At 33.7% G+C, this 13,242-nt stretch overlaps 2 protein-coding genes across 4 annotated transcripts; one reads left to right on the top strand and one right to left on the bottom strand.

Moving 5' to 3' along the window:
• Window positions 1–946: 946 nt before the first annotated feature.
• On the bottom strand, window positions 947–4,388 carry Mdh2 (malate dehydrogenase 2). The gene is made up of 8 exons (XM_081975237.1): window positions 4,221–4,388; window positions 3,611–3,780; window positions 3,473–3,555; window positions 3,236–3,387; window positions 3,019–3,179; window positions 1,666–1,741; window positions 1,428–1,611; window positions 947–1,368 (listed from the first exon to the last, which is right to left on the bottom strand). Exons 1-8 carry the CDS (start codon window positions 4,281–4,283, stop codon window positions 1,250–1,252), a joined length of 1,008 nt encoding a protein of 335 aa, XP_081831363.1. The 5' UTR covers window positions 4,284–4,388; the 3' UTR covers window positions 947–1,249.
• Window positions 4,389–4,765: 377 nt separating this feature from the next.
• LOC145726227 (uncharacterized) lies at window positions 4,766–12,850 on the top strand. Of its 3 annotated transcripts, none has more exons than XM_081975228.1 (6): window positions 4,766–4,924; window positions 5,007–5,742; window positions 5,800–5,976; window positions 7,628–8,035; window positions 8,457–8,668; window positions 11,116–12,850. In XM_081975228.1, exons 2-6 carry the CDS (start codon window positions 5,418–5,420, stop codon window positions 11,293–11,295), a joined length of 1,302 nt encoding a protein of 433 aa, XP_081831354.1. In that variant the 5' UTR covers window positions 4,766–4,924; window positions 5,007–5,417; the 3' UTR covers window positions 11,296–12,850. The 3 variants fall into 3 exon arrangements, with proteins under 3 accessions (XP_081831354.1, XP_081831356.1, XP_081831355.1); XM_081975229.1 differs by having other exon boundaries at window positions 4,778–4,924; window positions 5,010–5,742; XM_081975230.1 differs by having other exon boundaries at window positions 4,768–5,742; window positions 8,499–8,668.
• The last annotated feature ends 392 nt before the right edge of the window (window positions 12,851–13,242 follow it).

Raw genomic sequence — 13,242 nt, 5'->3', positions numbered from 1 at the left:
GAAGTTAATTTATTAGTGACAAAGACATTTTTAAGCCTATAAATATTGTGAAAATTGCTATGCCAAAAACTTGGTGACGTAAGCCTTTGAAACTCTATTTTCCCCGCTGACAGCTGGTTCAAAGTACTAAAAATAGTCCAGAGTCCTATGAAAATGAAAAGGAAACTAAAAAAACTCGAAAAGTTAGTATTCAAGTGAATATTCATAAACCTAATGTCAATATCTTATATTTAAGACTAAAATATTGAAATTTGTCTTCATATTATGAAAACTTACTTCAAATGCAAATTTTAAGCTTCTGATGTCACTTCATTAATTCAGAGTTACTTTTTCGTGTCCAAGTCAATTTTCAAAGTTTAAATGTGTGAAATTGTTGTGAAAAATTTTATAAAAAGTAGTTTTTCATGTCCAACTACAAAGACAGTTGTCAAATCAATTTTCACAGTTTCAAAGTCTATTTTCAAGACTAAAGTCTTTCGAGTTTATCCGGAAACTTCTTAAGTAAATTTTCACCGTTTCCAAGACAATTTTTAAATTCGGTTTGGTTGGATCTTTGAACGTAATCCGTAACTCTTAACGGTCTGACAGATATGACAAAAAAAAAACGATTTCTTTAAACTGAAATTTGAAGGACTGTATTTACCTTAGGAAGCATTTTTCAAGGAAACGACATACCTAATGCTTTTTATGGACTATCGAGGGGTGCATTATTGACATTTAAAACTGGACCACCCTGTATAGGGTGTCCCAGATAAATTAATGAGCCAATCTCTCTCTTAATCAATCAAGATGTAATAATCAATCCGTTCAAAAGCCTTTTGGAAATCAGTATAGATAATATCAAAATCAGTATAAAAAATATCAAATCATCTACTTGTTTTCTGTATACACCTTTCAAATATTCAAATTTCAATAATTATTTTGATTTAGACATAAAAATAAAATATACTGTAGTACCCTTTTATTTCAACAATTTCAAGAATACAACGACGATCCAGTTAAAATGAAATTAACACTGTACAAATGTGACAATACTTAAATTAATACCTTGGCAAAGTTGACCAAAGAGTATGCACGATATGAACTTAAAACGAAAACACCTTCCTCTTCTCGCTTACAGCCCTAAAAAATTAAAATGGTTTATACACAAAAAACACAAAATTTCAAACTCCCATTAAATAGGATCTGTAAATGTAAATTTGCGACTAGTTGATGGTTTAAAACGTAAAAATGAGGTTGTAAGAGGAATTTACTTTTTGGCAAAGTCCACTCCAGCTTTGATGTTCTTTTTCAGTTCAGGGATAGCCGCTTTCAGCAACTCCTGCTCATAATCGCTCAGTTTACCCAAGCCCAAATTTTTCTCCAAACCTACACAACCAGAACCCTCAAACTAAACGCACTTTCAGCTGTTTCAAAGCAAAACTTACCGTTTTTCCCTAACAACAAGGGCGTGGAGAAATACTCGGACTCAGTCACGTCAGACACAACGTAAGCGGGTTCGATGACGTTTGATTCACCTTTCAGCCCTCTAAGAAGGGAGTTGGCAAAACGGGCACCAGCGTAGGCCATTGACAAGGTGGCGGAGCCAGCTCCGGCCTTGGCTTTTACGACCTAAACACAGTTTCTGACTTTGATTTTCCTTAATTACTTAACTGACAATCGAACCTCAGTTCCAGCCTCTTGAATACGTCCGGTCAAGGCTTTAAGTTGGTCCTCTGGGAAGCTTACAGAAGGGGTAGCCCTATAAAAGAACCATTAAAGAGTGTCAAAACAACCACAACAGTCTGTTGTTGACACACTGAGTGCCAAAGTTTATCACTTGCACCCACTGTTGTTAATTTACACTTATTTTATTTAAGTCCCTAGTTAATATTACTTCCCTGTTATCAGTCTGTAGTGGATAAACTAAGATTATAATATTTACTGATCTAAAAAAGTATTTAAAAGCAGCAATGTTTTATTAAATTTTATTCTAATATAAATAATTTTGAATAGGTAAATTTTGAAAAATACCATTACAACATTTTAACCAAAGCAATTACACCATCCTTATCAAGTGCAACACGTGGAAATCTGAATGTTAACTGACGTTTTGCTGGTTTATCAAAACAAGTAATGAGACAATACAACCTCAAAATATAAAATATCCTCTCAGTGATGTCAATTCCACTATAATATTTTGCACCTCTGTCACATTCAAATCTCCACTTAGAGGAGAAACAAACATAAAAATTAGCGATTTTTTGCAGGTCTAAAAAGTATATTTTGACCACTCTAGTGTCTAAAGTAAAAACGTCAAATAACTAAGTTGTTAATAATTTAATGAAATTGAAATCTGATGACCCACAAATTTAGATTTCAATCTAATTAACCATTTTAACAGTTTGTATATATCATGTAATATCAATAATTAAATTAATAAAATATTATTAAAGAAATATTGCCCCACTTTAGTGCCAAAATTAATAACATCATAAATGTAATATTCTAATAGAAGCATCAACAGAATAGAGCAAATTGATCAGCAAGTGTATGGTTTCCTCATTAGGAAAGCTAGTTAATCAAAACACATCATGTTGAAAAACAAGTTCCAGAGAATCTAATTAAATTTCATGTTTTTTTAAAATACCTTCTATGGTTTTCTGTGACTGTGATTCTAATGAAAAGGTTTGGAAAATAAACACACTGTATACAGTAAGTTTTCAAAAAAACCACCACAGCAAACATTATTTATATGTAACTCTATTTTGCAATCATTCTCTTAGTTCCAAAGTCAGTAGAAATAGTAAGTCAGTAAAAACTCATGAAATTAAATTGAATAACCAAATATTTAGATGTTACAGTCATTTCATGGACAACCTGCACAAATTCAAGTAAAAGAACACACATTATAGCATAATAGGTATAAGAATGCAATAGATGGCAATAATTGTAACTGCAATATGAATTAGAATTTTCTTAATATTACAGAAAAATGTTCTTAATACAAATGAAATAAAAAATAATAACTTTTTTTACCTGGAAATCAAAGGAATAATTGTGACTCCAGAGTGTCCTCCAATAACAGGTACATTAACATCTTTAGGATTCAATCCTTTAGCTTCAGCAATAAAAGTGTTAGCCCTGACAATGTCCAAGCTTGTCACACCAAACAACCTCTTAGGATCAAATTTACCAGCCTGCAAATCTCAACCTTATAAAAATAATAATTCACAATTACAACAAGTCAAAGTACTTGTTTAAGAACTTCAGCTGCAATTGGAACAGTGGAGTTTACAGGGTTGGTGATGATGCCAATCAAGGCTTTGGGGGCTACTTCAGCGGCTGCCTTAGCAAGGTCACGCACAATTCCAGCATTAGTATTGAAAAGATCATCTCTGGTCATTCCTGATAAGAAAAATTAAATGTTTACCACACTTTAATGTTATCTTGTTGACAATTTTCTGCCAACAAAACAAAATGAGCCTCATACCAGGTTTTCTGGGTACGCCAGCAGGAATTATGATAACATCAGCATTTCTGAAAGCTTCTAGAAGACTCTCAGCTCCATTGTACCTGGTTTTTAATAGCACTTTATCAAAATGTTAGTGTATAATGTGGGAGAGCTTACGCTTTAACTTTGGCTGCAGTTTCAATATGAGACAAATCAGCGGCTACTCCAGGAGTGTGTACAATATCATACAAAGACAATTCTGACACTAGAGGGTTAATTTTTAGAAGTAAAGATAAGGGCTGCCCAATTCCACCAGAAGCACCAGCTACTGCAACTTTGAAGTTGTTCTGAAATGAACTTAGTTTAAAAATAGGTGTTAAAATACTTTCAGTAAGGAAGGAGAAGGTCACTGGAAAATGGAGAGTGAAAATTAAAAACATGTTACATAATGCAAAAGAGCAGGAAAATCTGGTGGAAACGCCCTATAAATTTTATATTAAAACTGACTTTTTAATGACACTAAAAACTAGTTTTAAAATTCTACTTCACTAAGGTTTAATAGGGATTTTCCATTAATTCTCTAAGGCAGAAATAAATATGCAATCAAAAAAAAAAAATCAGGTTTTTAGAAAAATATGTTTTCAATGCTACAACGTTAGGGGGTGGAAAGTTTGAAAAGGGCTTAAAACCTTCTAAAAACACTAAACAAGAACTGAAAAATGTAACTTCAATACATAAAGCAGATAAGGCCGTTCCGGCTTTATTATTCTCCTTAGAATAACCTTACCTGTTTGGAAGTGGAGAAATTCCTTGCAGAAACCAAAGTGGGTCTTGCTAGTCGGGAAAACATTTTTCTTTCTTGGGATTTTCTGCAAACTGAATTAAAACTTTACGTGACCCCTGCTAGGCTAGGACAAAAATGTCATGAAACTTGCCAAAATTTCCGAATGTGACGTTTTTTTTGCGGTGTTGACGTCAATTGAAACATGTGATGATGACAGATGACAAAACAGATAACGATAATTACAGTAAATTTTACAGAGCGCCATCTATTAACAGTTTTTATCTTGATTATTTTTGATACCAATCTCGATTCTCAAACAGTAATTCTTTTGATTAATTTCGATTAAACTGTAAAAATTTTAAAAAGAGTTAAAATTCATACTAAATTTCCTCTCAAACACACAAAGAATAAAGCTGAAAAACCATAAAATTTCAAAATTATATGGTTCAATGCCCTCTGTTGACCGTTCACGGGTTCTGTGGTTTACCTCAAACAATTGTCACTTGGATTTGTGACATCTGTCAAAAACTGACAACAAAACAATCAAAAAAAATAAGAAGAGTGTTTATGTTAAAATGGTGGCCTTTTGTTTAGTGACTGTGAATATTTTTTATCACAAATATTCGATATTTTCCCTGATTTTCCAAAGACAATGACCGTTAGTTCAGAACTAGAAAATTTAGAATCTATTTTGAATCACAAACTCGGTGAGTGCATTTCCTTCACACAGTGTTGTTACATTTTTGTTAAGTTTTTCGAATTCACCCTTTTACTAACTCCCTTCAACAGTAGGACGTCTTCAAGTGAACTTAAATGTTCAGTCTTTGTGTAAATACAGACTGCCGAGAGTTCTAGAAGTTAGGCAGTACATAAAGGGAACTCATGATCAGAAATCCTGTAGGACAGGTGTGAAGGTGTTCAAGAATTCTGATTAGTTTTAAAGTGTCTGAAAGTGCCCAATTTGAATAATAACACTAATAAAGTGCAACACACAGTCCCATTGTCACAAGGACTACTTTCACAGGATATGAATGAAACTGACTTGCATAAGATATCTAAAGTCTGAAAGACTGATAGTTTTTGCTAAACTCCACTGAATCTCCAGAATTGCATAGCAAAATTTTCACTGACAACACTCTAGTTCAAATTAAACCTACACTTAAGTGATAACATTTACCTAGTGTATTGTGTTGGCCCAAAATGGCCAACATGTCACCATTCCGGTTAAATGTTCCTAGTCTGGGCCCTGATATTATTGGTCCCCCATCAAATCCCAAAAAACGTCGAAAGAACCACCAGGCCCCACCTATTCAAACTCCCCCAAATGTTCAAGACTTATTACCTCCAACTCCCAGTGGATATGGAGACACTATTGTAGCATCTAACCCTTTTGATGACTGTCCAAGCACAGTTAACATGAACATGGGCAGGGGACCACCAATGGGTCCTATGGGTGGCCCAATGGGTATGCCAAATGGTATGTCTTGTGTGGGCATGAGTGGTATGGGAAGACCTATGGGTCCAGGTATGAAGAGAGAATTTGATTGGAACCAAAAGAGTTTAATTGGTAGTGGTACATTAGGCATGGGGCCAATGGGTACTCCCATGATGCACAGTCCAAATGCCATGGGTAATCCAATGATGCAAGGTGGTCCACGCATGGGACATATGGGGCCAGTATCTGGACCACATGGACCTCACATGATGAATAGTCCTAATGGACCAGGTCCTGGTGGGCCTATGCATCCAGGAATGACTGGTAAGGGTCTTTTTGTTTTAGAACATGTATGGAACATGGTCTCTGGCTCCAGTAAAGCCAAAATGTGAAATTACTTGGAGTTCAATCCAAAAAAATTATAATATACAGGGGGTTGTATTTAAAATAAGAAAGTTGGTATCGGCCACTGTCACATGACACACCCTATATAATTTTTATTTTTTTTAATAAATGCGCATCTAAAAATACAAATCGACGTGTCCAAGCGTTTTTCCCAACACGCTCTCATTTATTCGTTATCGAATTTATTCCATTTGGCTGTTCCACACTGTATACAAATGGCATCCCAATTATTTAATTTTACACCAATATCATTGATTAATGATTATATGAAAACAGAAAAACCTCATGTAATATGCCTTAAAAACCATTAACTGGGTATTTTTTTATCATAACCTATTATTACCTCACAACAAACTTATAATTTGTATTTAAAAAAAAAATTGAAATTACATCTATTGTCTGAAGAAACTCCTATAAAGTTTGGTTGCAAAAAGTGTTAAACTATATTTTTGTAATATCAAGTTCCCATCTGACCCCATTTTCTAGGCTTTTCAGTTAGATTTTCCTACAGATTTTTTTTATTCAAAATGTTTACTAGAATCTAAAAATGATCCTATGAAATGATGATAGTATGAGGTAACACAATGTAAAAGACAGGTAAATGTTTTGAATGTGACCACTAAAAAAGCAAATGCCACATTCAAAACGTTTATTACAGGTATTAGGTACCTCATTGGGTCATCTTAACTATTATTATTGTTTTGGTTTGTGTTTATTTTCATTTTATGTTCACTTGTTAGTCTGTTATTTTGACATCGCTGTACAATATTGTTCATTTTGTGGGTGGTTTAACAGCTGTAACAGGCTCGAGCTTTAGTAAAACCACACTTCCCATATCTAATTAAAAAAGATGTTGTGACTCATTGTTTATAGCCTATTATTAATTATACCACCTATCTATTGATGATATGATATTATGCAGCTTATACCTGGAACAAAAACGAAAATGGTATTACGTCTTGAATTTTCTTTAGTTCAGTTTATACATTACCAACAAAATTTCAAGTAAACTGTAATTGAACTATACTATACTATTTAAAAGTTTCCTCATTTACTACAAAAGTTCAAACCATAATAGGGTTGCATGAACAAAATGGCACACCCTGTATACCACAACATTAACCAGAATTACTTGACATTAAAAAAATCCTTAGCAGACCCATGCGGTAGACAATCAATCATTGCTATTAATTACACAGAGCTTAAATTAAAAATGTTAAACCATTAAGAATATCTTGTTTAAATAGTTAGGTGTTGCAATATTTCTTTCTTGACACAAAGCCTTAATTATGCTGTAGGAAAATTGTAATTATTATCTTTTGTTAATTAAATACATTGGCACTGACACAGGTGATTCAGTGTGAAATCATATCAGCAGCGCGCCGCTTATGCAGTTGCTAAAAATCTGTAATGATTTATCTTCTTAATCTTTGTTGATGTTTCTAAAGTTTTTGTTGTTTCTAAACCAACTGGTTAAGGTTTTATTCTATATGTCTGGTTACCATACAATGCTAGTGAATTAGTTCCGAAACCCTCACGTGCTGGATTAAAAACATACCTTCTTATGTAGGTCCACCCATGCATAGTCCAATAGGTGGAATGGGTCCAATGCAAGGTCCTATGGGACCAGGAGGTTGTGGTCCAATGGGGGGTCCTATGGGACCTATGAATGGACCCATGAATGGACCGATGAGCAGCCCTATGAACAGTCCAATGGGCGGTCCTATGAACAGTCCGATGGGGGGACCGATGAACGGTGGCGGTCCAAACAATCAAATGAATGGACCTATCAGTGGACCCATGAGTAGTCCTATGAACAGTCCAATGAATAGTCACATGAACAGTCCTATGAATGGTCCAATGAGTGGTCCGATGAGCGGCCCTGGACCGGGTCATATGGGTGGTTCCCATGGTGGCGGACCGCCCCACGGTGGACCAGGAGGCATGGGCCCCATGAATGGACCTAATGGACCTATAGGTAAGTTAACCTGTGCTTGTTTATTTAGCCACTTAACTCAAGTGACGGTTGTTGAAATCGGTAACGATCATAAACACCCGGTATTTGCACACAATTAAATCAGATAATCTTGAAAGGTAAATCATTAAAACCTGCACCATTCAAATAGCAATTAAGTATTTTTTTCTCTTTCTTTAATAACGCGCGGACTAATTTAAAATTAAATATTTGTAGTGCTATTTATTAGATAATGGAATAGACACAAGAATACAATTTAATGCATTAATAATGACTGGAGTTTATTTTTATTAATGGAAAATAATGGGTTTTAAAATCGTATAAATTCGCTCGTTGGAGGAGAACGTTTGCTGCCTGATTTAATGTGCGGCGAGTACTAGCGACGGAACGATCGACAACTGAATAATTTTTCTTTCAATTTCAGTTCGATCGCCGATTAAAAGTAGTTTGGGATTTTTCGTTGCAGGTCCGCCCATGAATAACAATAACTTTATGATGTCGCCGATGAACAATATGTATTCAAAACCGATGCCAGTTAGTGCTGGTAAAATTTACCCGGCAGACCAACCCATGGTTTTTAACTCGCAAAACCCCAACGCACCACCTATTTACCCCTGCGGAGTATGTCATAAAGAGGTAAGAATTTTGTGATGATTATTCAGTTTTGATACCAAATTGTTTATGATTGTTGTTGAAAGATTGTGATAATTTGATTTTTATTTTTTTATTCGTATAAAAATTTTATAATGGAATTAATTACTTTGATTGTTACTTATTTTGAAACAACATATTGTAGACTTAAAACGATATTCTAAATATAACACTTGGTAAATTGTTTCTTTTTTGGATTCTACTACAAATTCTAGACATATTCTGTATTGGTTTCTGAGACATGTATCAATTTATATAAAATTTGGCATTTGCAATACCTAAAACAATTGTAATTTTCGTATATCACAAAACATTTTCCCTGAATCCCTGTCAAATATTGTCCAACATAATTATTTTCCTGTTGTTTTTTTATGCATTTCTTCTTCCACATATTATAGGCGTTATGCCTGTATTTTCCAACTTTCAGTTCTCTTGAGATGTTGAAGACCACGACTCTATCCATCTCGTCGTGTTCGTGGTATACCATTTAAATTTCTAGCCATCCTTGATCATTCCAGGCTCTTCTACGTTTACGTCCTGATCTGACAATGTGTATCTTATGTCTGTTTCTTTTTCGGTCTCTTAATACGTACCCTGAGATGTTTCTAAGTATTTTCCGTTGTTCGAAGGATATTTTTCGTTATTTTGTTGTCAGCCATTGTCTCTATAGCGTATGTTAACACTGGTCTAATACAGGTTTTAACTTTTGACCTTTTATTCATATTGCTGTTTTTTCAGATAATGTCATGAAGTGAGCCTGATATTCGGCTGGCTTTGCTGGCTGGTTTTTTGTTTTAACCCTTTAAATGACACATGAAGTTGTAAAATAGTTATCCAGAAGGCCACTCTCTTTTCGCCTGTTCCCTAACTCCTGATGTTTTGTTTAACCCCCTCGTTTTTTTAGACTAAAACTGAAAAACACACTTAACACTTGAAAAATATACCTGGTTCGCCAAAAACAAAGCTTTTTAAATCACCGGAAAACACTTAAGCCGGCAACCACAAAGCACCAAAGAGAGGTAATATAACTAATCTAAAACAAAAGTAACTTTCAATATGATGTCACAGTTAATGTCGTCACTGCCACTTCACCTGGGGCAGTAGCTTAGAATAAGGTGAAGGAGTACCATCCTGTTGAAACTGAAATTTTATTTATATACAGGGGGGTCCAGTTTTAAATGTCAATAATTCACTGATCTGATAGTTCATAAAAAAATTAGTTGACATGCATTATGTCATTTTGCTGATATGACGTTTGTCAAACTTTCTAAGTGGCATAGAGGGGATGGTGTTCATTTCCCCACTCTATTTTCTATGCTGACTGGATGTTTCCCAAAAATTACAGTTTATTTTATTAAATTTTGATTTAAATTTTATTTTTCGAAGTAACCGCGAGTTATTATATACGTTTTAAACCCCAAAATAAGAGAGTAGGGCAGCCAAAAATTGTAAAATTTCATTTTATAAAAATTAATCTGCATGAAGTAGTTTCTCATTCAAAAAATAAGTTGGCATGTATTGTCATTTTTTAAAAGACCTCATTCTAAGAGAAATACACCCCTTTAAAGTTCAGAAAAATCTTTGTTTTTTTTGTCATACTCTGAGACCGTTGAAACTAAAAACCCTTCAAATTTGGTATAAGGACTTGAAAGTGATGCTCCTTACCGGGTCTTAAAGCCACCTACAAAACACCCTTTATTGTAATCAATTACGCATAAGCGAAGTCCAGAAATATAAAAATTAATGTAGCTCAAAACAGCTTAGACCAAAAAAAGTTACTTTCGTCAAGTAATGAGTATCAGTTTTATACGTACTTGTACCAAAGTTGATCTAAATTGCTTCAACCGTCTCAGAATTATGATAAAAAACACGATTTTTAAAGCTGAACTTTGGCGGGCTGTATCTTCCGAAGAAAGAGTTCTTTAAAAAAAATGACAACATGCATGGATACTTATTTTTTGAAAGACAATGTTGCAGTTCAATGTTTATATTATAAACTATCCAATTTTTGCCTGCCAAGATAGTTTTTTTTTTGGTTTTAAAACGCAATAACTCAATTATCTTGTAGACGAAGTTTCAAAACACAATTTTACAAGAAATCTTTCTTTTCCAAATTGTCATTTTTGAAAAATCCAGTGACGTAGAAAATAAGGTGGACAATTTTGACAAACATCATTAACATCACCTAATCATTATTAATTTCATAAATGCTTGTTCCAAATTTGATCAAAATTGCTTCAACGGTCTGACAGTTATGACATTAAAAAAACATTTTTTAAACTGAAATTGGGGGCCTGTATCCTTCTTAGAAAGCATTTTTTACAAAAATATAATGCGTGTCATTTAATTTTTTCATGGGCTATGGAATGGTGAATTATTGACATTTAAAACTGGATCACCCTGTATAATATCATGTTTTTTCTTTCTTTTAGGTGCACGATAATGACCAAGCAATTCTATGCGAAAGCGGTTGCAACTTTTGGTTCCATCGGGGCTGTACCGGTTTGACTGAACAGGCGTTCCAGCTGCTCACTGCCGAAGTGTACGCGGAGTGGGTGTGCGATAAATGTTTAGCTACCAAAAACATACCTTTGGTAAAATTTAAGCCTTAGTATCCCATTTTCGTGCGGAGTGTATAGGAAATAAACAATTCGGTCTACTTGGAGATGTGAAAACTACTACCAGCCGACAATTCAAAACGTCCGATTTGAATTTCGTTTTGATAGTACAATAGCAATACTGATTATTATTGGATTGTCACCACGGAAATCTGATTCAGTTAACCGTGAAACTTAATTTAATTATACTACTTAGGGTAGGTGACGTTAATAGAGGAGACAAATTTAAGGGAACTTATTATAGTAATCCCGATAGTACTACTAGTATTTATATAGATAATCAGTTATAATGTTATGTTCCTATTGCAATATAGCTATTGAGAGTGATAGTAGTGAACTGAAGTGGTCAGTCAATTATATTTTACTTACGCAGTACTGGAAAGTGCCATAAAATGGACACTTGCTGCTTTGTCAATCCTAGAAAAAGCGCCGATTATTCCTATTTTGTGCTGGACAATTATTTTTAACTGTAAATAGTACTTTCCCAAAAGTAGCACTGAATAGATTGAAGTTAACTAATAGTGATACTGATTTATGTGTATGCAATGTTTTAAAGTGTAAGTCCGGGAAAATTTTATCCTAATTCGTGTCGACTAGTTGATCTGCCTAAAGTAAATTATGAAAGGTCCTTGTAAATTTGGAAAACAATGGCCGCATTCATAAGAATAAATCGATTAGAAATGAAATTTTTTCTCTTGAATGCACTAAAATAAACCGATTACCATTTACAAAGCGATATCTCGATTGCCATTTGGAATTTGTTGATCTATTACTGAGTATTATTTCAATTCGATTTTAATAATTAAAATTAATTCTCAGTTAATTAGTTTAAAACAATATTTTTTTATTATTCATTTCATTCGAATATCCAAATTTAATGAAGTAGCTGACAACAGATTTGTTATTATGAATGCGACCAATATAAAAAAATCATTTAACAACTACTTGGGTCACCGTGTACCATTGTCAGTGATTAGAGCACGTTTCAAAATTCTTTTGGGACCAATTCAAGCTGTATGTACGACGTTATAATTTATGGAAATTTCGTATTTTACTTTGTTGGATCAGTATTCTAATCATTGTGTAAATATTAACTTAAAATCATAGAAAACAACTAACTATACTGCTTATGACATTTGAATCAAGAAAATACAGCTTTCCTAAAATTATGCAACAAATATTTGAACTTTGTTCAAAGATTAAGTTTTAAAGTACTGTGAATTGTTTTAATTGCGTAATTGTTAGTTTTTAAGTGGTGACACTCGGAGGAGTTTTCTCTATTTGGCAACTGCTTCTTATTTTATATTGAAAGAATTTTAAAGTGTCGTACCTAAATTTTAGGCTGTACAAATAAAATAATATATTGAGCTACTTATTCGTTTAGGTTTAAGGTTAATTTATACCGGAGGAATTTTTTTAACCGATTTATCTTGAAAAAAGTCATTACATGCGGTGGTATTCTGCAACATTTCGTGTATAAAGTAATTTAAATAAAGCATTCATCATCGGTTTTTTTGAATGTAATCGATTTTGGTTTTGCTATGTCAAAGCAGTTTTGTCTTATTGTTTGTTTTTTTAGTTGTAGCCCTGGTCCTTCCTACTTCCAAAATTCCGGTTAAGCTGTCCCAGTTTAGGAGAAGATAACAGTTTGCATAGTAATTTAAATGGCCTCAGATTAGTAGTCTTGACCTTATAAAATTAACGGTAAGTATTGTAAGTAAAAATTGTAAGTTAAAAATTTCAATTTGAAGGTTTTTTTACTTATTATCCTAAATATGATTTCAAAACCGTTTTTCTGGCATTATGTGAGTTATTATTTTTTTCAATTTACTTTCGGGATAGGTAACCCACCTTACATTTGTTGACATCACGTCCGCATTCGTTTTGACTATTTTGACCGCTCCATGTAGGGGGCTGAGCGAAATTGACGTCACGATGACG

The sequence above is a fragment of the Ips typographus genome, linkage group LG3 (assembly GCF_016097725.1).
Source record: "Ips typographus isolate SLU linkage group LG3, UJ_Ityp_2.0, whole genome shotgun sequence".
Lineage (NCBI taxonomy): Eukaryota > Metazoa > Arthropoda > Insecta > Coleoptera > Curculionidae > Ips > Ips typographus.
Note: the sequence above shows the minus strand (reverse complement) of the source record. Positions and strands in the feature narration are given on the sequence as shown.